The sequence below is a fragment of the Zophobas morio genome, unplaced genomic scaffold, assembly GCF_036711695.1.
Source record: "Zophobas morio isolate AGI-343-1 ecotype UQ-CSIRO unplaced genomic scaffold, CSIRO_AGI_Zmor_V1 ptg000054l, whole genome shotgun sequence".
Taxonomy (NCBI): domain Eukaryota; kingdom Metazoa; phylum Arthropoda; class Insecta; order Coleoptera; family Tenebrionidae; genus Zophobas; species Zophobas morio.
In genome coordinates, this window is record NW_026972159.1 from 1,825,233 (window position 1) to 1,851,266 (window position 26,034).

The 26,034-nt window shown below is 31.8% G+C and overlaps 2 protein-coding genes across 4 annotated transcripts in view; both read right to left on the reverse strand.

The window, feature by feature from the left end:
* The window catches only part of LOC135142818 (protein fem-1 homolog CG6966), a 64,120-nt gene extending 58,843 nt beyond the window's left edge, over positions 1-5,277 (reverse strand). For all 3 annotated transcript variants that reach the window (XR_010282632.1, XR_010282633.1, XM_064074579.1), the window contains exon 1: positions 4,611-5,277. Coding sequence is in view for 1 of the 3 variants with exons in the window: in XM_064074579.1 (XP_063930649.1) it covers positions 4,611-4,670 (60 nt within the window). In the remaining 2 variants the exon portion in view is untranslated. The remainder of the gene's footprint in view (positions 1-4,610) is intronic.
* A 4,890-nt stretch (positions 5,278-10,167) lies between these two features.
* Rump (rumpelstiltskin) lies at positions 10,168-19,181 on the reverse strand. The gene is made up of 4 exons (XM_064074497.1): positions 18,419-19,181; positions 11,275-12,201; positions 11,086-11,221; positions 10,168-10,385 (listed from the first exon to the last, which is right to left on the reverse strand). The coding sequence occupies exons 1-4, from the start codon at positions 19,022-19,024 to the stop codon at positions 10,327-10,329; spliced, it is 1,728 nt and encodes a 575-aa protein (XP_063930567.1). The 5' UTR covers positions 19,025-19,181; the 3' UTR covers positions 10,168-10,326.
* Between the last annotated feature and the right edge of the window lie 6,853 nt (positions 19,182-26,034).

Sequence of the window (26,034 nt, forward strand, 5' to 3'; positions counted from 1 at the left end):
CCCGGTTTTAGATTTTCTGTTTTTCAATTGTCGTTTTTTCAATTTTTCGATTTTTAAATTTTAGATTTTTCAGTTTTTTGATATTTTAATTTTTCAACATTTAAAATTTTAGATTCTTCGATTTCTCGATTTTTCATTTTAGTTTCTCGATATTTCAGTTTTTCAAGTTTTCGGATTTTTCAAATATTTTGATTTCTTGATCTATCGATTTTTCGACTTCCCGGTTTTAGATTTCCTGTTTTTCAATTGTCGTTTTTTCAAATTTTCGATTTTTCAATTAATCAACTTTCGAGGGTTTCGATATTCTTGTTCTTCAATTCTTTAATATTACTATTTTGCAGGGTTTTGATTTTTCGTTTTTTAGTTTTTTTATGGTTCCGATATTTCAACTTCACTTTTTTGATTTTTCGACTTCCCGGTTTTAGATTTCCTGTTTTTCAATTGTCGTTTTTTCAATTTTTCGATTTTTAAATTTTAGATTTTTCAGTTTTTTGATATTTTAATTTTTCAACATTTAAAATTTTAGATTCTTCGATTTCTGGATTTTTCATTTTAGTTTCTCGATATTTCAGTTTGTCAAGTTTTCGGATTTTTCAAATGTTTTGATTTCTTAATCTATCGATTTTTCGACTTCCCGGTTTTAGATTTCCTGTTTTTCAATTGTCGTTTTTCCAAATTTTCGATTTTTCAATTAATCGACTTTCGAGGGTTTCGATATTCTTGTTCTTCAATTCTTTAATATTACGATTTTGCAGGTTTTTGATTTTTCGTTTTTTAGTTTTTTATGGTTCCGATTTTTCAACTTCACTTTTTTGATTTTTCGATTTCTCAATTTTTCAATTCTTTGGATTCTCAGTTTTTGGATATTTCAGTTTTGGGATTTTTCAATATTTCTGTTCTTCGACTTTTACATTTTTGACTTCTGGATTTTTCGATGTGTCGACTTTTTACTTTTTGGATTTTTAAATTTTAGATTTCTCAATTTTTTGGTATTTTAGTTTTTCAATATTTAAATTTTAGATTTTTCGATTTTGTCGATTTTTCATTTCAGCTCTTCCATATTTCAATTTTTCGACTTCCCGGTTTTAGATTTTCTGTTTTTCAATTGTCGTTTTTTCAATTTTTCGATTTTTAAATTTTAGATTTTTCAGTTTTTTGATATTTTAATTTTTCAACATTTAAAATTTTAGATACTTTGATTTCTCGATTTTTCATTTTAGTTTCTCGATATTTCAGTTTTTCAAGTTTTCGGATTTTTCAAATGTTTTGATTTCTTAATCTATCGATTTTTCGACTTCCCGGTTTTAGATTTCCTATTTTTCAATTGTCGTTTTTTCAAATTTTCGATTTTTCAATTAATCGACTTTCGAGGGTTTCAATATTCTTGTTCTTCAATTCTTTAATATTACGATTTTGTAGGTTTTTGATTTTTCGTTTTTTAGTTTTTTTAAGGTTCCGATTTTTCGACTTCACTTTTTGGATTTTTCGATTGCTCAATTTTTCGACTTTTAGGTTCTCAGTTTTTGGATATTTCAGTTTTCGGATTTTTCGGGTTTTCCATTTTTCAGTTTTTCGATTTCAGTTTTGGGATTTTTCGATATTTGGATTCTTCGATTTTTCGATTTTTGACTTCTGGATTTTTCGATGTGTCGATTTTTTTGTTTGTTCGATTTTTCAATTTTTTGATTTTTAAATTTTAGATTTTTCGATTTCGCTATTTTTCATTTCAGTTCTTCGATATTTCAATTTTTCAAGTTTTCGAATTTTTCAAATGTTTCGATTTCTTAATCTTTTGGTTTTTCGACTTCCCGGTTTTAGATTTTTTAATTTTTCAAATTTGACTTTTATAAACTCGATGTTTATATTTTCCCATTTCTTGACCTTCGAGTGTCTGGATTTTCCTGTTCAATTCTTTGATTTTTCGATTTTTCAGGTTTTTGATTTTTCATTTTTTAGTTTTTTTAACGTTTCGATTTTTCGACTTCACTTTTTGGATTTCTCGATTGCATAATTTTTCGACTTTTTAGGTTCTCAGTTTTTGGATATTTCAGTTTTCGGATTTTTCAGGTTTTCCATTTTTCAGTTTTTCGATTTTTGACTACTGGATTTTTCGACGTGTCGATTTTTTTACTTTTTCGATTTTTCATTTCAGTTCTTCAATATTTCAATTTTTCAAGTTTTCGAATTTCTCAAATGTTTCGATTTCTTAATCTTTTGGTTTTTCGACCTCCCGGTTTTAGATTTTCTGTTTGTCAAATTTTCGATTTTTTAATTTTTCAAATTTGACTTTTATAAATTCTCAATTTTTCGATTTTTCAATTAATCGATGTTTTGATTTTCTCATTTCTTGACCTTCGAGTGTTTCGATTTTCCTGTTCTTCAATTCTTTAATTTTTTGATTTTTCAAGTTTTTGATTTTTATATTTTTCGAATTCACTTTTTTAATTTTTTGATTTTTCAGTTTTTAGATATTTCAGTTTTAGAATTTTTCAATATTTCAATTCTTCTGCTTTTCAATTTTTGACTTTTTACATTTACGATCTTTCAACTTTTGGATTTTTAAATTTTAGATTTTTCAATCTTTTGATATTTTAATTTTTCAATATTTCCTAATCTTTCGATTTTTCGACTTCCTGGTTTTAGATGTTCTTTCTGCTTTTCAATTTTTCGATGTGTTAATTTTTCATTCCCAATTTATCGGGATTTGATTGTTCAGGTTTTCGATTTATAAGTTTTTCAATTTTTTATTTTGGCCTATCTCGGTTTCTCAGCTTTTCCATTTTTTTCGTTTTTTGATTTTTCCGCTTTTCCAATTTTTCAACTTTTATCTTTTTATTTGTCGATTTCTCTATTTTTCGATTTTTCGTTCTTTTGACCTTTCAATCACTCAATTTTTCAATTTTCCGAATTTTTAAGTTTTTTGATTTCTCGATTTATCGAGATTTGGATTTTTCGATATTGTTCCATGATTTCTTGATCTTTTGATTTTTCGATTTCTGGGTTTTTCGTTATTCGATTTGTAAATTTTAGATTTTCGAATTTTACATTTTTTCGATTTTCTGATGTTTCATTTTTCGATTATTTTAATTTTTCATTTTGTTTCTCACTGTTCATATCATGCAGTGTATCGAAAACAACCACAAAAATTGTCACTAAAAACATTTAAAACTTCATACAAAATAGAACACAGTGTTTCCAAAACATTTTCCCGAAAAAAATCCATTGGGTTATTACGATTTCAACAAGATTCTTAGTTTAAGTTTTGCTAGTATAAAACATAAATAATTAATTCTTAGTTAAACAAAATATGTACCAAAAATATTCACTTAGTAGTTATAAAACCCGACCAAACAACAATTTCCCGCAAAAATTATAGTCCAAACCAACCAAATCGCTTAGAGTCGACATTGGCCTGAGCGCGCTCTGGTCTGTAGATCAAACAAGTTCTCAGGCGACGAGTTGTAGTGAAACAAGTTTTTTTATTGGCATAGACTATTTAAATTTGGCGCTTGAGGACTCCAATGTCAATAAGATGTCAAAAATTTGCAAAATCAGCCTGCATGTCGTATCTGTATTAATCTATGATATTAAATAGCCAATCAGCTGTTTCACACCGTTAAAATTCACTGGTTTTTTAAAATTTAAAGCTAAACCATTCACCGCCAACTTTCACACCGATCTTCTCGCTCTTTCTGTCAAATTACTTAACAAAACCACTCATTTCAAATAATTCGAAATTTCTAATGCGATATCGTGTAAAACAGGCTGAATCAGGGCACACCATTTTCAAATTTTGACAACCGACACAAGTAATTTTTTACGAGTTGTTGATATTGTTGTCGAAGGGTGTTGAACCAGTTTGATCTCTATCACAAAATAATTTCATCGTTATCATTTTCTCATTTTATCAATTTCTGAAGAAACTATGACTGCATTTTCTTATCAAATTGTCGTAATAAGTGGCAGGATGATAACACTCTTGCGGTAAAATTTAATAAGCGTGGTTAACCACTAAATAAACATTCTTAACACTGATACGTATCGAAGCACCCATATTTTGAATGCAACCCATGTCTTTGTTCCAGTTCCAATTGTTTACTTTAATCTTGTAATACCATCCGGAAAACGGTAACAATAAACAGTAACTAACGTTCCGAATTGTGTCGAAATGACCCAAATCCTCGATTTTTGCACTTTTGGGTGAACACTAAAACCCACATGAAATCTAAACCACAAAGAAAATAATGATCAATTTTATTAGGCACTAATTATATTTATAGTGTCAGTTATCTCCTAAAAATATCCCGTGGTCATGACTTCTAAAATAAAATTAAATAAACTAAAATAAAATAAAATAATACACGTGTCCTTTAATAATAATAATAATAAATTCACTCAGAATTTTATTAAAAACGATTTTTTTCATCGCCAAAATAAAAACAATCGCTTGACGATTATCGCCCGGTTGGCCCCACAATCGGCAATTAATCGCCGACAATGAAATAAAGACTGGTCGAAATGTTTCCGACAACCCCTTTGTGCTCCATCGGCCTACATATCAGTCAACAAACCCAGATTCCCATAAGCCACAACAAAACCCAAATCCTTACCTTTAATCTATTCAAATTTCCATCTCTAGCTGCGTTATAAACTACGCTTTTGTAATCCATTTTCGTTCGAGTGCACTTCTCACAAAACAAAGTCGAAATCTCGCGAAAATTCGTTGTCTTTCAGTTAACTAATAGCGAAGGAGCCATTCCCTCTTTGCATCACTACTCAGCAGCTGATAGACGACTGCCATGGACAACTGTTATTTTGCTTTGCACGAGTTCGTGATGGAAAATAAAATCTCGTCGAAGGCCAGCTGTTCCTGTGACAGTTAAAAATAGAATTCTTCTTTGGGAGGTAGTTGGCGCGGTGGCCATTAGAGCACCGTCACGATAAACGGGCGCTTAATTCGCGAACGGACAGTAGATGTCGGGTGGAGCAACTGGTGTATTGTTGGTTGCATACCGATATAAATGAATTTACAAATCATGTGTTGCTAGTTTCATGGCCAACTTAGTTGCGTAGCACCGCACTATTTTTGCATACTAATAAAATTTTAGTCTACAAGTTGTCAATCGTCCTTAAAAGGCTCTGTTCCAGTGGCGTAAATAGCACCCCCGCAGATCCCGCAATGCGGGGGGCGCAGACCGTAACGTTACCAATATATTGTTTTAAAATGTGCATTTTTTAAATAAGTGGGTTTTCATTGGAATTGAAAATGAGATCAGGTAAATTAATAGCTATTTAACGAACAAGTTTGTTAATAAAGGTGATTAATAATCGAGATATTTTAACGCGCGAGGAACAAGTTTTTATATTTTTTCTTTTTCTCAATTTGAAATTTTTCAGTTTTTGGATTTTTCAATTTTTCTTGTTTTCAATTTTTCGTTTCTTCAATTTTTGATTTACAGGTTTTCTCATTTTCATTTTAGATATGTAATAATAATTATAATTTTTATTAGAGTTGTTCACTTTTTCGTTTTTGGATTTTTTTAATTTTTCGATCTTTGAATGTTAGTTTTTGGACTTTACGAACATTTTTCGATTTAATTCGTTCTTTGATTCATTAATTTCTTCTCGATTTCTAGTTTTTCAATGTTTCTATTTTTCGTTTCTTCAGTTCTACAATTTTGTCAAATAAATGTTATATAAATTAAAAAAAAAGTAACAGTGTACCTATGGTCTGTGAATCCGTGTTGAATTTTTATCTTCGACATCGAAATTTTTGTGGAAAAACAAAACAAAATTGAATTACAATTTTTCGATTTCTTGATTTCTCGATTTTTAGTTTACTTAATTTTTCGATATTTCAGTTTTACAATTTTTGCAATTTAAAAAAAAAATAATTTTTACATTTCTCAATTTCTCTATTAATCAATTCTTTGATTTTTCGATTTTTCCTCTTTCCAATTTATCGATTTTTCAGTTTTTCGATTTCTCAAGTTTTCGTTGTTCCAATTTTGGGATTTTTCAATATCTCCAATTTTTTTATTTAAAATTTCAGATTTTTCGAATTTTGAATATTTTGATTTATCGTTTTTTTTTTAGTTTAAATATGTATTTCAGTTTTAAATTTTCCGGTTTTTCGATTTCGGGCTATTTCGATTTCTCCATTTCTCGGATCTTTTGATGTCTGAATTTTTTAATTTCGATTTCTCGGCTTTTCCATTTTTCAATTTTTTATTTCTTCAATTTTTTTAGATTTTTAAAATCCTCCATTTTTCGATTTTATGTTTTGTTATGCTTCGATCTCCCGATTTTAACCTTTTTAACGTGTATTCCAATTTTTCGATTTTGGAATTTTCGATTTCTTACATTTCGATTTTTCGTTTTTTCGATTTTAAAATTTTTTTACTTTTCGTTCTTTTTTTCGATTCTGGATTTTTCAAGTTTTCGATTTCTCAATTTTTCAACATTTCAATTTTGAGAATGTCTATATTTTTCAGTTTTTTGATATTTTCTTTTTTCAACTTTTTAAATTTTGATTTTTCGACTTACCGGAAATCGATTTTTGGGTTTTTCATTTTTTCAAGTTTTCGAATTTTTAAAATTAAAATTTTTCGATTTTATTTTTTTTACGTTCCGAATACCCGATTTTAATTTTTTTATGCTTTTCAATTTTTGGTTTTTCTAAATTTTCATTGTTCCATTTCTCAATTTCTCGATTTTTCGACTTTTTGATTTTGTGTTTTTTTAAATGTGAAATTTTTCGTTATTGTAATTTTTCAATTTTTTTAAATTTTAGATATTTAGATTTTTCAACATCTTGAATTATCGATCTTTTTTCAGATTGAATTCCTCGGTTTTTCGATTTTCCAAAATTTCGATTTTTGAAAATTTTCGATTTCTCGATTTTTCAGTTTTTGATTTTCCAACTTTTAGTTGTTTCAAATTTTAGAGTTTGCAAACTTCACGAGTTTACAGTTTTTAATTTCGTCAATTTTTCGATTTGCAATTTTTCCTGTGGGTTTTTAATTTTCTTTATTTTTTCAGTTTTCTGCTTTCAATTTTCCGTTTTTTTAATTTTTCATTTGCAGTTTTTCTAGTTTTCATTTTAATTATGTAACACTCCTAATAATTATAATTTTTAAAGTTGTTCACTTTTTCAGTTTTTCGTTTTTGGAATTTTTCAATTTTTCGGTGTTTGAATGTCACAGTTTTTGGACTTTACAATTTTCAAGATTCTATAATTTTTCGATTTTAGAATTTTTGGATTTTCCAATTTTTCAATTCGAATGGTTTTTCTTCTTTCCCATTCTTCGATTCATTAATTTTTTTTTAGATTTTTAAGTTTCTCGGTTTTTAGTTTTTCATTGTTTCAATTTTTCATTTTTTCGAGTTTTTAACTTTTCGAATAAACAAAATCGAAAAATTATAAAATAGAAAAATTGTAAAACTGAAAAAGTACAAAATGAAAGCTTCGAAATATAAAAAAATTGGAAATCAAGAACTTAAAAAATCAAAGATTGAAAATGTAAAAAATTGAATAAACAAAAAATTATAAAATCCAAAGAAACATTGAAAAAATAAAGATAATGGAAAAATGAAAAATTGTGATATAAAATCAAGAAAATGAAAATTACAAAATTGGGAAAATGAAAATATCGAAAATCTGAAAAATATAGAAATTGAAAAATTCCCAAAATTGCGATGTTTAAAATTGAGATAGCGAAAACTTAAAAATCGAGAAATCGAAAAATTTTTAAAATTGGAAAATTGAGATATGAGAAATCGAAACATAAAGATTATAAAAGGGAAAAATGAAAAATTTTAAAAATCGAAAATTTAAAATATACCGGGTGTTTCTTTTATTTGATACAACCCCTGTAAATTTTTTATTTTTAAAGATAAATCTGTAGTTCTTTGAGCAAATTTGTATCATTTTAAAAGATCTAGTGATGACAACAATTTTTCAAGCAACTAGATTTTGAAATAAACGGAAAATTTTGGAGATATTTTACTAAATAACTTTTTTATTATTGATTTTAGAATATTGGTTGCTTGTGATTTTTTGTAGTGAAAAAATCAATCTTTCCATTTATGAAAAAATATACCTAGTGTTCCATTAAAAAAAAAATAAGTTGACGTCATTTGCGGTTCTACCGCCAGTGATAATAAAAATGTGTGCTTACCATCATATAAATCTTTGAGAATGATACAAATTTGGTTAAAGAACTACGGGTTTATCTTCAAGAATAAAAAAGTTACAGGGGTTGTATCAAATAAAAGAAACACCCTGTATACTAGAAAAATCGAAAAACCAAGAAATCGAAATCGAAAACTTGAGACTTCAAAAGATCGAGAAATCGAAATAGGTCGAAATCGGAAAATTCAAAATTGAAATATTTACTTAAAAAAAAGATAAACGGAAAAATCGAAAAACTCAAAAAAATCGATAAATCTAGATATGAGAAACAGAAAATTCCAAAAATCGAAAAATTGAAACACAGATTAAAAAGTTTAAAAAATCGAAGTTAAAAAATCGTAAAAACAAATTCCATTCGATTTTCCGTTTTATCGATTTTGCAGTTTTTTGTTTCTTCAATTTTTTCCAATTTTTTAATTTTCCGATTTTTCAATTTTTCGAATTTTCTACTTTCCGAATAAACAAAATGGAAAAGTTATAAAATAGAAAAATTGTAAAATTGAAAACTCAAAATGAAAAAACGCAAAAGTATAAAATGAAGGTTTCGAGAAATGTAAAAACTTGAGAAATTGAAGAAACGGAAAATTCAAAAATCGAATGATTAAAAATTGAGAAACTTTAAGATCGAAAAATTGCGGTCGAAAACACGAAAATTATTGTAAAATCTAAATATTGAAAATTGGAAAATCGAGGAATTGAAAATGTGAAAAATTGAATAAACAAAAAATTGTGATATCAAATCCAGAAAATGAAAATTAAAAAATCGGGAAAATGGTATAAAAAAAAAAATGAAGAACTTGAAACATCATTACGCCGAATATGTTCATTGCGCTACACATAACCTCAATTTAGTCCTTATTGATTCTGTTAAGAATGTACCAGGAATTTCCGCATTTTATGATTTTATAAATGCTATATACGTCCATTTCAGTGAGAGTTTACCGAGATGGCAACAACAACAACATTGAGATGAAAGAGAATGATAAGTGTTATAAAAAAAACTTAAAAAAAGTTATGCCCCACCAGATGGTCATCGAGATTTGATTCTCTAATTGCCATTAGATATAATCTCTCAACAGTTATGAGCTGAAATTATTTTAACATCAAAAAAGAAAAGTGAAATAGATGAAGTTGTAGCTCTTCGTAAAAAAATGGATTCATTTGAATTTGTTGCTCTATTAGTATTTCAATTCAAAATTTTAGAAAATGTTAATTTGGTCTCAAAAACTTTACAGAGTTCAAATATTACTTTAGATGAGGCTTGTAAATGGATGGAACATCTAAAAGACAAATTTCAAAGTATACGTGGAAGTTAGCTACGCCACTGCTCTGTTCGCCGCTTATCAACGAACAGACTTGAACTTCTAGGTGTAAAATCTTATTAGTATGCAAAAATAGTAGATAGGGGTAGGGACAGGTCAGGATTCCGGTCTCGCTGAAGACTGCAAGCGCCATCTACAATAGTTTTTATTAGATATGTTAGAATATTTACATAGGTTTCTTTCTGCATTACTAACTTCAAACAGTTCATTTTATCCTGGGCCCGATTTCAACAACCTGGAGGGTCACATTCCATGCGCGTCTCAATCCTGGATCCAATTCCATCCCCTAGAAAAAATTAATTACGTAGGACTGATGTACTGATCAGCTAATTTTTGATTACCTTCAAAAGAATCATCTACTTCGCGTGAGTTAACCACAATCCTGGAGGTTCCACGATGTCATTCGCTATAAAAATAGAAGAATTATGTTATTTTACAAATACAGCTATTTTAACAAATGAAATATCTCGAACAAATAAGTCAAACACCGTTTCAACCCTTCCTGTTGAATATCGTACGTCAATAATTACAAAGAAGACACATTACATACCTTGGAATCAATCCGCACCCTTATCCTTCCACCTCGAAAGTCAAGTCAAGTCAACTCAAATCTACAACAAACTATGACGCCGGGACAAAGAAAAACACGCCTTCAGGGCCACTTTATCACTTTATTTAAAAAATAGAAATGAAATGTCTAAATCTAACACAGATTTTGTGAATACAGAATCGTCAAACGAAAACCTTCATGACGCAACTGAAACGTCCATCCTAACCTAAAACATAAATTGCCACGAGGTGATCGAACTCCTAATAAAACAGACGTGCGTCAATCGTCCTTCCATCGATGCGAGCACGATCCAAGTTTTCTGGAAAAGAGTTAAGGACAACGGGCAACAGCGGACGAAATTTGATCAATCCTAGGATTGAGGTCTGCTTATGAGATTCCGGACCACTCTGGACTGAGTCGTCGCAGAGACCTGGGACACCAACAAGACGAAACCAAAAGCAGGGCAGTCAATCCGGCGCGAGACCGCGCCTTTCGGATAGGCACGATTTGTCTGAGGGGGATTTTCGGAACGGGACTTCAATCGGGCACAATCATTTTTTTTATTTATCTCCGGAACCGTAAGCCTGATGAAAAATTCGTAAGAAGCAATTTTGTTGGCAATACCATTATCTACAAGTTTTATTAACAACTTTTCCGCGTAATATTAATAACGAAGAGGTTACGAACGAAAAAAATTAAAAATTTGGGGACAATACCAAAGTCCTGCAAAAAAAACGATTTTTAATAAAATTATGTATTAAATTATTAATAATTTTGTACTCAAATCCTCCTCGCAAAATGTGCCAGACTCACGGTTATAGAGCTAAATGGAAAAATAATTGCAACCTCAGCTCCGGTGACCCCGAAAACTCAGTTTCACACTAGCCCAAAAAAAAATCTCCGCCTACTCAAAACGCACGGTAGCCTATTCTGACCGGACTAAAATCCAATAAACAGACCTTTGCAAAGACCAACAACCAACAAAAGGGTTTTTGAAGAACTTCAACCACAAAGGATACTAATAGCCCTCTCGGCTTGCCAATCGGCCGCGTACAGGATAAGCATGCTGCCAGCTCCCTTCTCCTCCAGATGTTGGACGTCCCCGTACTCGTTGAATTTTTCGCTCAACATTTTGTAACTCGCAGAAGCCGGTAGCTGGAACGTCCGTCAGTCTAGCGTGACCAATCAAACACCCTTTTGTTACTTACATTCGTAACTAAAACCTTCCTGGAAAATCCGCCGTCTTTCATATTGCCCGAAGACCCCTGATTCCGCAACAACGACCCGGCGCCTCCCATATTCCCCATGTTGCCGCCCATCGACCCGTACCCGTCCCTATTGTTGCCCCCGAACGAGAAACCTCCCCCTGAGGACCCCTTCGAGTCGTAGTTCTGGAATCCCCTGCCGCTGCTGTAGCTCGGGTTCTGGTTGAAGTTGCTGTTCTGGCTGCTGAACGAGTTGTTCTCCCGCGAAAACGACTGCGAGTTGGAGTTGTTGCTGGTGAGCCCTTGCCCCATGCTGCCTGAACCGCCGCCCGAGCCGCCCAGCGCGGCCAGCTGCGAGCTGTTCTGGACCAACGGGTTCGAGACGAGGTTGCTGGCCAACGAGAGATCCGCGTTGTTGAGCAGGTTGCTGGCGAGCCCGCCCATGCCGGCGAGGTTGGCGGCCTGGAGGACCGACGAGCTGGTGCTCAGGTTGCCGAAGGGCGACCCGCTGACGACGCTGTTCAGGCCGCTGAGCGCGTTGGCCATCTGCAAGGCCTGGTTGGGCACGGCGCCCAGGATGCCGGCGCCGGGGTTGGAGGGCTGGCTGTTGTTGACGATGGAGGGCAGGTTGCGGGCGACGTCGCGCAAGGGCTCGCCGTTGGTGCCCAGGCCCATGCCGATCCCTTTCAGGCCTTCCGGGAGCTTGAGGGTCTCGTTAGCGCGATCGATGCGAACGCTCATGGGACGGTCGTTTAAGACCTGATTGTGGAACATAGAAATGGCCTGTACTGCTTCGACGGGGTGGTCGTATTCGACGATTGCGAAACCTCGGCTGCGACCGTCTTTGTCCGTGTGCAGGTCCACACGGATTATGCGGCCAGCCAAACGGAAAACTTCCTTGAGTTTTTTCTTGTCTACGTTATATTCCAACTGGAAAAACAACCAACACACACAATTGTTACAAGGAGTTGTTACATGGCGGTGTGAACCCTTTGTTCTTTGGACAACGGAGAGCGAACGAGATAAAGGAAACGAGGGCTGGACTTAAAAGGGGCTCTCCAGAAACGCTACAACGGGCAAAACTATTTGTTTTCCTTCCTAATATTATTTCCTCGGGCTATCTAGAGCTTGGTTGTGCCCTCAAGATCACACTGTTACTAAATTTATATTTTCAATCAACGACAAGTATTCGCTACCTGACCCTACCTTAGCTGACCATCTTTTAAACTATAATGTTGTGGAATTAAAATCATGAACCACTGAAACGTTTAGAATGATCAGATAACCACCGAAAAATTTGTTTAGAACTGTGACCTTCCAAAATTATAAAAATATACAAGTACGTAATGAGAATAAGGACATAAGAATGAGAGTAGTAAATTTAGGTTCTTGGTGTGGCTCTTCTGGTATACAACGAAATAAGCAAAAGATCCTTTGTCAAAAAAACCTCAATTCCTTTTTTCAAAAATGTACTCCTTTCGCTTTTCTCTCATTTAGTAAATTTTCCGCAGTTTTAAAAGGTGAGAGCTGAAATCTAAAAAAATCTGTCGAGGCGTTTTAGTGTTCTTAAAATGAAGAGGATAAGTGTAAGACAAAATATACAATCAAGTGATGAACAAACATTTAAATCCATTTGTGCAATCCATCAAAGACTAAAAACTGGTGCCCGAGTTTCCATTTAACATGTCCTAAACGCATACAACTGGTTTGCCCCGTTTTTACCTTTTATTATAAACTCATAAGTTTCCAATATCTAGGAAAAGAAAGAGTACAGAGGGAGTAGTATATTCTCAGCCCCTAAAAGTTAACTGCGTTCCTTATGTCAAAGTTTAACAAAAATCAGCCTCAAAACGCGAAGATCCTTTTAAATCCCTACATCTAATTTTGCCTTGTCACACCTCCACAAAAAGCAAAATAGTAGAACCCCGCTTGCTACGCTTACAACGTAAAATAGCCCAAGTCACTTAATTCACTGATGTTGATGGTCCACAATAATAATTATAATAAATATGATTTATAATAAAACAGTCAATCAAACTAAAATAAGCTGCGTGACTCAATCTGATCTGACCTAACCTGAGTTTGTTCCGTTTTGAGTTGACGGCGTGCAAAACCCGTAAGCAATGCATTTTATATGGTAGAATCTGTCTGCCTGTCTGCCGTCCCGGATTTTTATTACACAGATAATTTCCGAAAATGTGTGAATTGTTGTCAAATTTTGTATTTATATTAGGAATATCATGTAGATGGTAAAACGCTAACCAAAATTTGTCTAATATTCCCCACCAAAAATGTGATGACGTCAGCTCAAAATTTTGGCGCATAAATCCTATCTAAAAATGTCCAAAATATCATGGGTCTGTGTTTGTGATTTATCATTCCATTCATAGTTTTTGATTTGCTTATACGGGGAACTCAAAAAATTAAGGAATGCGTGAATTTATTTTAGTGAGTAGTAACAAAGAATGATTTTTTTGATAGAAATTAAAAAAAAAAAAAACTAGCATAGAAAAAGTTAGGAATCAGTAGTGTTTGGTGACATTACGGGTAAAAACTCTTGATTAAAAATTCTGATGTTCCAATTTTTTTTTAATGTGAAATTCTTCAATTTTTCGATTTTTTAATTGCTGAATTGTTTACATTTTCGTTTTTTTCAAATTTAGATTTTTGTTTCTCGATTTTTCAATTTTTGATTTGCTAGTTTGAAACGTAATAATAATTATAATTTGTAAATTTTTCAATAGTTGGATTTTAAACCTTTTTTATTTTCAATTCAATTTCTCATTTTTTCGATTTTTAATTTTTCGTCTTTTCATTTTTGAATTTCTCTTTCAAAATGTTATAGTTTTTCGATTTTATAATTTTGACAATTCCATAATTTTTAGATTTTACAATTTTAGGGTTTTCCAATTCGTTTTTTCAGTAATTCTATTTGCAATTTTTCGATTTTTTAACTTTTCGAATAAAAAAAATTGAAAAATTTTAAAGTTGTAAAATTGAAAAATAAAAAAAGAAAAAACGAAAAATTGGAAATCAAAACCGAAAAATTAGAAATTAAATCAAGAAATTCAAAAATTGCAAAATTGGAAAACCGCGAAAATGAAAAACTAAAGATTAAAAATTAAATTAAGAAATTCAAAAATTCCAAATTGGAGAACCGAGGAAATGAAAAGCCAAAGACTGAAAATTTGAAAAACTGAAAAATTATTAAATCGACAGCAACATTGAAAAAATAAAGGAAACGAAAAAACGGAAACTTATGACAAAATCGAGAAAACGAAAATTAAAAAACTGGTCGAAGAGTATTTCGACAGAACTTCCCTCGCCCCTGAACTGCAACCCAACCAATTTGGTTTTTATCACGTCATATTTCAAAATCTATCAAAAATATTTATTCAATACCTTTTGTGCAAGTAACAAAGGTTTTTTGGTAGAAATTAAAAAAAAACACTGATATTACAGTTAAAAACTCTGATTTCCTCATTTTTTTTCAATGTGAAAATTATCAATTTTTCGATTTTTTAATTGCTGGATTTTTTACATTTTTGTTTTTTTCAATTTTAGATTTTTCTTTCTCGATTTTTCAATTTTCCGTTTTTTCAATTTTTGATTTACTAGTTTTAAACGTAATAATAATTATGATTTAGTTGGATTTTAAACCTTCTTCATTTATTCAATTTTTCATTTTTTCGATTTTTACAATTTTGAAATTCCTTAATTTTTCGATTTTACAATTATAAAGTTTTCCAATTCGTTTCTTCGGTAATTCGATTTGCAATTTTTAGATTTTTTGCTTTTTTGATTTTCCAATTTTTCAATAAAAAATGGGAAAATTGTAATGGTGTAATATTCAAAAATTAAAAGTGAAAAAACGAAAAAGTATAAAATGAAAACTTTGAAAAATCTAAAAATTGGAAATCGAGAACGAAAAATTGAAAAATCAAAAGATTAAAAATTGAGAAACTTAAAAATCAAAAAAGTGCAAAATTTTCATTTTTTTTTCAATGTGAAATTTTTCAATTTTTCGATTTTTTAATTCCTGGATTTTTTACATTTTCGTTTTTTTTCAATTTTTGATTTGCTAGTTTTAAACGTAAAAATAATTATGATTTGTAAATTTTTCACCTTTTCAGTTTTACGACTTTAAATTTTCCCATTTTTTTCAATAGTTGGATTTTAAACCTTCATTTATTCAATTTTTCATTTTTTCGATTTTTAATTTTTCGACTTTTCATTTTTCAATTTCTCTTTCAATGTCATAGTTTTTCAATTTTTACAAATTTTGAAGTTCCTTAATTTATCAATTTTACAATTATAAAGTTTTCCAATTTGTTTCTTCGGTAACTGGATTTGCAATTTTTCGATTTTTTGCTTTTTTTGATTTTCCAATTTTTCAACTTTTCGAATAACAAAAGTGGAAAAATTGTAATGGTATAATATTGAAAAATTAAAAATGAAAAAACGAAAAAGTAAAAAATGAAAACTTTTAAAAATCTAAGAATTGGAAATTAAGAACGAAAAATTGAAAAATCGAAAGATTAAAAAGTGAGAAACTTAAAAATCGAAAAAGTATAAATCCAAAAAACCAAATATTTCGTATTGTAAAATCGAAATATTGAAAATCAAATTAAAAAGCTCAAAAATTAAATTCCGAAATTCAAAAATTGCAAAATTGGAAAACCGAGGAAATGAAAAACCAAAGATTGAAAATTTAAAAAACTGAAAAATGATTAAATCGACAGAACATTGAACAAATAAAGGAAATGAAAAAATGAAAACCTTGGACACAATCGAGAAAATGAAAATTAAAAAATTGGTCGAAGAGTCTTTCGAACTTCTCCAGCCCCTGAACTGCAATCCAACCAATTGCGCTTATTTTGGTTTTTATCATGTCATATTTCAAAAACTGTTAAAAATATTTATTCAATACCTTTTGTGCAAGTAACAAAGATTTTTTGGTACAAATTAAAAAAAAAAAAAAACACTGATATTACGGTTAAAAAATTCTGATGTTTTTTTTAAAATGTGAAACTCTTCAATTTTTCGATTTTTTAATTGCTGAATTGTTTACATTTTCGTTTTTTTCAAATTTAAATTTTTGTTTCTCGATTTTTCAATTTTTGATTTGCTAGTTTTAAACGTAATAATAATTATAATTTGTAAATTTTTCACCTTTTCAGTTTTACGGTTTTTAAATTTTTCCATTTTTCAATAGTTGGATTTTAAACCTTTTTTATTTTCAATTCAATTTCCCATTTTTTCGATTTTTAATTTTTCGTCCTTTCATTTTTGAATTTCTGTTTCAAAATGTGATCGTTTTTCGATTTTATAATTTTGACAATTCTATAATTTTTAGATTTTACAATTATTGGGTTTTCCAATTCGTTTTTTCAGTAATTCTAGTTGCAATTTTCAGATTTTCTACTTTTCCGACTTTTAACTTTTCGAATAAAAAAAATTGAAAAATTTTGAAGTTGTAATATTGAAAAATCGAAATATTAAAAATTGAGTAAGTGCAAAATTGAAAACTAAATAATGAAATTCAAAAATTGCAAAATTGGAAAACCGAGGAAATGAAAAATCAAAGATTGAAAATTTGAAAAACTGAAAAATTATTAAATCGAAAGAAACATTGAAAAAATAAAGCAAACGAAAACTTGTGACAAGATCGGTTTTTCTCACGTCATATTTCGAAAACTATTAAAAATATTTATTCAATACCTTTTGTGCAAGTAACAAAGAAAGATTTTTTTGTAGAAATTAAAAAAAAAACACTAGTACAGTAAGTATAAGTTAGGAATCAAGAGTGTTTGATGTTATTACGATTAAAAAACTCTGATTTCCTAATTTTTCTTTTTTTTGAATTTTAGATTTTTGTTTCTCGATTTTTCAATTTTCCGTTTTTTTAATTTTTGATTTGCTAGTTTTAAACGATATAATTATTATAATTTGTAAATTTTTCAACTTTTCAGTTTTACACATTTTAAAAATTTTCCATTTTTCAATAGTTGGATTTTAAACCTTCTTCATTTATTCGATTTTTCATTTTTTGGATTTTTAATTTTTCGACTTTTCATTTTTCAATTTCTCTTTCAATCTTGTAGTTTTTCTATTTTACAATTTTGACAATTCCATAATTTTTCAACTTTTCAAATAAAAAAATGGAAAAATTGTAGTTGTAAAATTGAAAAATCTAAAAATTGGAAATCAAGCACGAAAAAATGAAAAATCGAAATATTGAAAATTAAATGAAGAAATCCAAAAATTGCAAAATTGGACTACCGAGAAAATGAAAAATCAAAGATTGAAAATTAAATGAAGAAATTCAAAAATTGCAAAATTGGAAAACCGAGGAAATGAAACATCAAGAAGAAAAAAAACACTAATATAGCAAGTTAGGAATCAGTAGTGTTTCATGAAATTACAGTTAAAAAACTAAGACAAAATTTTGAATAGTTTTTGAAATATAACATGATAAAAAAAACAGAAAAAAATTCAATTTAAAATTATGAAAATTTATGGAATAATAAGATTAACTATGAAATTTTCAAATAAAAAAATCAAATTTTAACACGAATTGGTCAGTAAATTTGACAACACAGCCGCGAATTCTCCCATATACAATGAATTGCTTCTGGAACAACAAATACGCCGCCACTGCTTATTTCAGTCAGAATTAAAAAAAAGATAGCCACACATTTTCCTAATTTTTTTTAAATTATTTTTATATAATCCACCTGCATGTCAATGAAAAAAATAAATAAAAACGAAAAAAGAAAGACAGTTGAGTTGAGAGCATACAAAAATTACCAAACTATTGTAGTGTAGTCAACCAACAATACAATCCCCACAAATCCGTGACCATGACAAATCAAGTTATTTTAAGTGTGACTGCACAAAATTATCCTGTGATCTACCAATCTCCGATTCCTTATTACTACTGATATAAAAAAAACCGTCACAAGCCCCATAACTTCAACCTGTCGACCCCAACACGAAAAAGGGTTCACAACTTCTCCATTATTTCCATCAAAGAAGAAATTTTATTAATACCACGTGTCTCCTAATGCACCCCAATCGCCCCCCTCCACTCCAGCACTTGGCATTAATAAAACAAACAACTCAACTGAAAACTTAAAATACTTACGTTGGCCACAAAAACTCGATTACAGAGAGGCGTGTCAATGCGAAGCGACTCTAAAAACTGCGGACTGAGCCCATACGTATTGCCCCACTTAGTGTCAGCCCCATCACCACCTGATCGATTCGACAAATTCTGCTGAGAATCGTACCGTTCGTCCCGGTATCGATTCTCATCTCGGCCCCTTTTGTTCCCCGATCCACCGATGATGTTGCCGTGCTTATCACGGATGTTGCCGCTGTCTTCCTTGATGATCAGCTTACGCGTCTTAACCTCGAACCGCTGCATGACTTCCAGACACTTTTTGACCGACTGGGGCTCTGAAAACTCGACGATGCCGCAACCTCGAGACTTGTCGTTCTCGTCAACGAACAACTCGACAAACTGAACGTCCCCAACTTGACTCCGAAAGAGATCTTTGAGATCTTGCCACCGATACTCGTAAGGAATATTGGATACGTACACTCTGCAGTTCGAGGACTTCATGCCGCCCCTTTCGCGGCCCCGGTCCAGGCTGCGCTCCCGGCTGGCCTCCGAGAAGCGGCTGGGGCGCTCCCGGCGGGAACGTTCTCGTGATCTGTCTTTCTCGACGGAAGAGTCTCTGTCACCCATTGTGATCCGGTGGAAGCTTTCTGGACGATGCGACGCTGGGACACTTGATGGGCAGGAAATGGGCGAACTGACGACGAAGAAGACAACACAACGATAAACTACAAATGACTTTGCAAAATGGCGACGGCGTCGGTTACCAGATCAGGATGACAATGTTACCAGATTAGGAGAAAAGTCACTAGAATGAAGGGTGGGCAACGCTACAAGTTTCAACAAACCGACAACGTGGACGTTTGGCGCGAATTTTCGAAATGGTTAAACATTTCGGAGACGTATTAAAAGAAAGTGTAATAAAGTGCGTTTTGTCTTAAGTCATAAAAGATTGGTCGAAGGTTATTTTTGACAGAACTTCCCTGTCCTCTGAAGGGCAGCCCAAGAAATTCTGCTTCTTCGAAACGTGATATTTTTTTTTACGATTTTTGCATTCTGATAATCCCAATAAAGTTAAAACCAGTGGCGTAGATAACACTGCCGAAGTTTTTTTGACTTGAATTTCTCAGTTCTTCGATTTTTCTTTTCCTCGTTTCATCAATTTTTCGATCTGCAATGTTGGTAAAATTTTTACAAAAGGCACTTCTCGATTTCACATAAACTGTTTGCACACAACACTTCTACAGCATCCCCTGATCACGTTCCTCACCTTCAAAAGCTATGCAAATGCTTACTTTTGCCACACAAAACCACTCTGAATTTTCTTCAAATTTCGGCCAAATTTTGACATTTTCGAAACTTAACTAAATACATGTTCTTGTGGATTTCGAGCACTAGAACTCAATTCCGGCGTCGGTTTTTTGATACCTGCAACCGTTTTTCCAGAATCGACCGTTGAAATATCGAAATTTTTAGAAATCTTCAAAAATTCGCATTTCGTAACGATTCTTTCGAAAATGTTGCTCTTTGACCATCAACACGCTATATTTTTGGAATCTGCATGTCGAGATCTACGTCCCTGAATTTTTTCACAATTTTTAGACAACTTTTTTAACAGTGAAATTTTTCCAATGGTCCCCCCTTCTTCAAATTTCGGCCAAATTTTGACATTTTCGAAACTTAACTAAACACATTTTCTTGTGGATTTCGAGCTCTAGAACTCAATTCCGGCCTCGGTTTTTTGATACCTGCAACCGTTTTTCCAGAATCGACCGTTGAAAAAACGAAATTTTTAGAAATCTTCAAAAATTCGCATTTCGTAACGATTCTTTCGAAAATGTTCCTCTTTGACCATCAACACGCTATATTTTTGGAATCTGCATGTCGAGATCTACGGCCCTGAATTTTTTCACAATTTTTAGACAACTTTTTTAAAAGTGAAATTTTCCCAATGGTCCCCCCTTCTTCAAATTTCGGCCAAATTTTGACATTTTCGAAACTTAACTAAATACATTTTCTTGTAGATTTCGAGCTCTAGAACTCAATTCCGGTTTCGGTTTTTTTATACTTGCAACCTTTTTTCCAGAATCGACCTTTGAAATATCGAAATTTTTAGAAATCTTCAAAAATTCACATTTCGTAACGATTCTTTCGAAAATGTTGCTCTTTGACCATCAACACGCTATATTTTTGGAATCTGCATGTCGAGATCTACGTCCCTGAATTTTTTCACAACTTTTTGACAACTTTTTTAAACGTAAAAATTTTGCAATGGTTCCCCCTTCTTCAAATTTCGGCCAAATTTTGACATTTTCGAAACTTAACGAAATACATTTTCTTGTGGATTTCGAGCTCTAGAACTCAATTCCGGCCTCGGTTTTTTGATACCTGCAACCGTTTTTCCAGAATCGACCGTTGAAACATCGAAATTTTTAGAAATCTTCAAAAATTCGCATTTCGTAACGATTCTTTCGAAAATGTTGCTCTTTGACCATGAACACGCTATATTTTTGGAGTCTGCATGTCGAGATCTACGTCCCTGAATTTTTTCATAATTTTTGGACAACTTTTTTAAAAGTGAAATTTTTCCAATGGTCCCCCCTTCTTCAAATTTCGGCCAAATATTGACATTTTCGAAACTTAACTAAATACATTTTCTTGTAGATTTCGAGCTCTAGAACTCAATTCCGGCTTCGGTTTTTTTATACTTGCAACCTTTTTTCCAGAATCGACCTTTGAAATATCGAAATTTTTAGAAATCTTCAAAAATTCACATTTCGTAACGATTCTTTCGAAAATCTTGCTCTTTGACCATCAACACGCTATATTTTTGGAATCTGCATGTCGAGATCTACGTCCCTGAATTTTTTCACAACTTTTTGACAACTTTTTTAAAAATGAAATTTTTCCAATGGTCCCCCCTTCTTCAAATTTCGGCCAAATTTTGACATTTTCGAAACTTAACGAAATACATTTTCTTGTAGATTTCGAGCTCTAGAACTCAAGTCTGGCCTCGGTTTTTTGATACCTGCAACCGTTTTTCCAGAATCGACCGTTGAAATATCGAAATTTTTAGAAATCTTCAAAAATTCGCATTTCGTAACGATGCTTTCGAAAATGTTGCTCTTTGACCATCAACACGCTATATTTTTGGAATCTGCATGTCGAGATCTACGGCCCTGAATTTTTTCACAATTTTTAGACAACTTTTTTAAAAGTGAAATTTTTCCAATGGTCCCCCCTTCTTCAAATTTCGGCCAAATTTTGACATTTTCGAAACTTAACTAAATACATTTTCTGGTAGATTTCGAGCTCTGGAACTCAATTCCGGCCTCGGTTTTTTGATAACTGGAACCGTTTTTCCAGAATCGACCTTTGAAGTATCGAAATTTTTAGAAATCTTCAAAAATGCGCATTTCGTAGCGATTCTTTCGAAAATGTTCCTCTTTGACTATCAACACGCTATATTTTTGGAATCTGCATGTCGAGATCTACGTCCGTGAATTTTTTCACAATTTTTAGACAACTTTTTTAAAAGTGAAATTTTTCTAATGGTCCCCCCTTCTTCAAGTTTCGGCCAAATTTTGACATTTTCGAAACTTAACTAAATACATTTTCTTGTGGATTTCGAGCTCTAGAACTCAATTCCGGCCTCGGTTTTTTGATACCTGCAACCGTTTTTCCAGAATCGACCGTTGAAATATCGAAATTTTTAGAAATCTTCAAAAATTCGCATTTCGTAACGATTATTTCGAAAATGTTGCTCTTTGACCATCAACACGCCATATTTTTGGAATCTGCATCTCGATATCTACATCCCTGAATTTTTTCACAATTTTTAGACAACTTTTTTAAAAGTGAAATTTTTCCAATGGTCTTCTTCAAATTTCGGCCAAATTTTGACATTTTCGAAACTTAACTAAATACATTTTCTTGTGGATTTCGAGCGATAGAACTCAATTCCGGCCTCGGTTTTTTGATACCTGCAACCGTTTTTCTAGAATCGACCATTGAAATATCGAAATTTTTAGAAATCTTCAAAAATTCGCATTTCGTAACGATTCTTTCGAAAATGTTGCTCTTTGACCATCAACACGCTGTGTTTTTGGAATCTGCATGTCGAGATCTACGTCTCTAAATTTTTTCATAATTTTTAGACAATTTTTTTAAAAGTGAAATTTTTGCAATGGTTCCCCCTTCTTCAAATTTCGGCCAAATTTTGACATTTTCGAAACTTAACTAAACACATTCTCTTGTAGATTTCGAGCTCTAGAACTCAATTCCGGCCCCGGTTTTTTGATACCTACAACCGTTTTTCCAGAATCGACCGTTGAAATATCGAAATTTTTAGAAATCTTCAAAAATTCGCATTTCGTAACGATTCTTTCGAAAATGTTGCTCTTTGACCATCAACACGCTATATTTTTGGAATCTGCATGTCGAGATCTACGTCCCTAAATTTTTTCATAATTTTTAGGCAACTTTTTTAAAAGTGAAATTTTTCCAATGGTCCCCCCTTCTTCAAATTTCGGCCAAATTTTGACATTTTCGAAACTTAACTAAATACATTTTCTGGTAGATTTCGAGCTCTGGAACTCAATTCCGGCCTCGGTTTTTTGATAACTGGAACCGTTTTTCCAGAATCGACCTTTGAAGTATCGAAATTTTTAGAAATCTTCAAAAATGCGCATTTCGTAGCGATTCTTTCGAAAATGTTCCTCTTTGACTATCAACACGCTATATTTTTGGAATCTGCATGTCGAGATCTACGTCCGTGAATTTTTTCACAATTTTTAGACAACTTTTTTAAAAGTGAAATTTTTCTAATGGTCCCCCCTTCTTCAAGTTTCGGCCAAATTTTGACATTTTCGAAACTTAACTAAATACATTTTCTTGTGGATTTCGAGCTCAATTCCGGCCTCGGCTTTTTGATACCTGCAACCGTTTTTCCAGAATCGACCGTTGAAATATCGAAATTTTTAGAAATCTTCAAAAATTCGCATTTCGTAACGATTATTTCGAAAATGTTGCTCTTTGACCATCAACACGCCATATTTTTGGAATCTGCATCTCGAGATCTACATCCCTGAATTTTTTCACAATTTTTAGACAACTTTTTTAAAAGTGAAATTTTTCCAATGGGCTTCTTCAAATTTCGGCCAAATTTTGACATTTTCGAAACTTAACTAAATACATTTTCTTGTGGATTTCGAGCGATAGAACTCAATTCCGGCCTCGGTTTTTTGATACCTGCAACCGTTTTTCTAGAATCGACCATTGAAATATCGAAATTTTTAGAAATCTTCAAAAATTCGCATTTCGTAACGATTCTTTCGAAAATGTTGCTCTTTGACCATCAACACGCTGTGTTTTTGGAATCTGCATGTCGAGATCTACGTCTCTAAATTTTTTCATAATTTTTAGACAATTTTTTTAAAAGTGAAATTTTTCCAATGGTCCCCCCTTCTTCAAATTTCGGCCAAATTTTGACATTTTCGAAACTTAACTAAACACATTCTCTTGTAGATTTCGAGCTCTAGAACTCAATTCCGGCCCCGGTTTTTTGATACCTACAACCGTTTTTCCAGAATCGACCGTTGAAATATCGAAATTTTTAGAAATCTTCAAAAATTCGCATTTCGTAACGATTCTTTCGAAAATGTTGCTCTTTGACCATCAACACGCTATATTTTTGGAATCTGCATGTCGAGATCTACGTCCCTAAATTTTTTCATAATTTTTAGGCAACTTTTTTAAAAGTGAAATTTTTCCAATGGTCCCCCCTTCTTCAAATTTCGGCCAAATTTTGACATTTTCGAAACTTAACTAAATACATTTTCTTGTAGATTTCGAGCTCTAGAACTCAATTCCGGCCTCGGTTTTTTGATACCTGCAACCGTTTTTCCAGAATCGACCGTTGAAATATCGAAATTTTTAGAAATCTTCAAATATTCGCATTCCGAAAGGATTCTTTCGAAAATGTTGCTCTTTGACCATCAACACGCTATATTTTTGGAATCCGCATGTCGAGATCTACGTCCCTGAATTTTTTCATAATTTTTAGACAACTTTTTTAAAAGTGAAATTTTTCCAATGGTCCCCCCTTCTTCAAATTTCGGCCAAATTTTGACATTTTCGAAACTTATCTAAATACATTTTCTTGTTGATTTGGAGCCCTAGAACTCAATTCTGGCATCGTTTCTTTGATGAATGCAACCGTTTTTCCAGAATCGACCGTTGTAATATCGTAATTTTTGGAAATCTTCAAAAATTCGCATTTCGTAACGAGTCTTTCGAAAATGTTGCTCCTTGACGATCAACACGTTATATTGTTGGAATCTGCATGTCGAGATCTACGTTCCAGAATTTTTTCACAATTTTTAGACTTTTTTTTTAAATTCAGATTTAAAATTCACATTTTGCAGAAAGTTTGACATTTTCGAAACTCAATTAAGCACATTTTCTTGTAGATTTCGAGCTCTAGAGCTCACTTCCGTTATCGATTCTCTGATAACTGCAACCGTTTTTCCAGAATCGACTCATGAAATATCGACATTTTCGGTTTGAAAAATTAAAGAAAATTAAAAGACGATTTTGGAAATAAGATTATGTGTGTAATGTTTCAGGTGAATTTTTCCATAAAATAATAATACTTTTTAAGAAGCTCAATCCCCTTTTGAAATTTTCTTTAGCAATGTATTCAAAAAGCAATAAAAGTAAATGATAAACCTTGAGACCTTCAACTGGTCTTAAATAAAGTTCAATTTTAACTCAAGAGTCATCGCCAATTTGTTTATACACCAAGTTCGAGGTTCATTTATGTTGGTATAGTTCAAGGGGTATAACTGGTTGCCTATATGAGAATGTGTGACGCAATAAACATAAATTAAACATAAAGTTCTAACATTTGTAACTTCCCATTCTCATCCATCTTTTGTCTATATCAGTTCAGTACTGAAATCACTATATAGAGTGTATAATAACGACTGTAATTGGAAGTCATTTTGAAACAAAAAAATTAGTAAAATCGTTAGTTATGTTTTTCGTAAGTGGATCAACTCTCGCTGCTTACAAGCTCATTAAAAAAGCAATAATGGCTAAATATTTGTCTTACTTAAGTCATAAATTTGTACGTGACGTCGAATACAATACTTTAATTTTTGCAAACAGCTCGAATGTCGTTACATAATTTCACATCCAAAGTGTGACATCGTTGTACAAGAAAATGTTAAACAAACACACGCAACTACAAAAACACAAAAGTGCTAATTTTTATTTAAAAACAGCAACAATAACAATAACTAAAACTTGTTTATGCTCCCCTCCAACAAGCTCATGACGTCATTTATCAAAATATCGATATTTTACAGGCAACGAACTTCATTTTTTTAATGCGGAAACATCTGTCTGCGTTTTGCGTAAATATTTGTTCGATTTTTTAATTTAGTACATAATTTCTTGAAGTAGATTAATAACCCGTGTGCGAACGTTTTTTAAACACTATTTTGTATCAACAATTGTGGTGTACCTATTTTAAAATGTGTGTAGGTGAGCTAAGCACGTTAACAAGTAGGTCTGTAGATAAACATCGGTATATTTTAACCACTTTGCTTACAAATTCTTTCAAATGTAGATGTTTA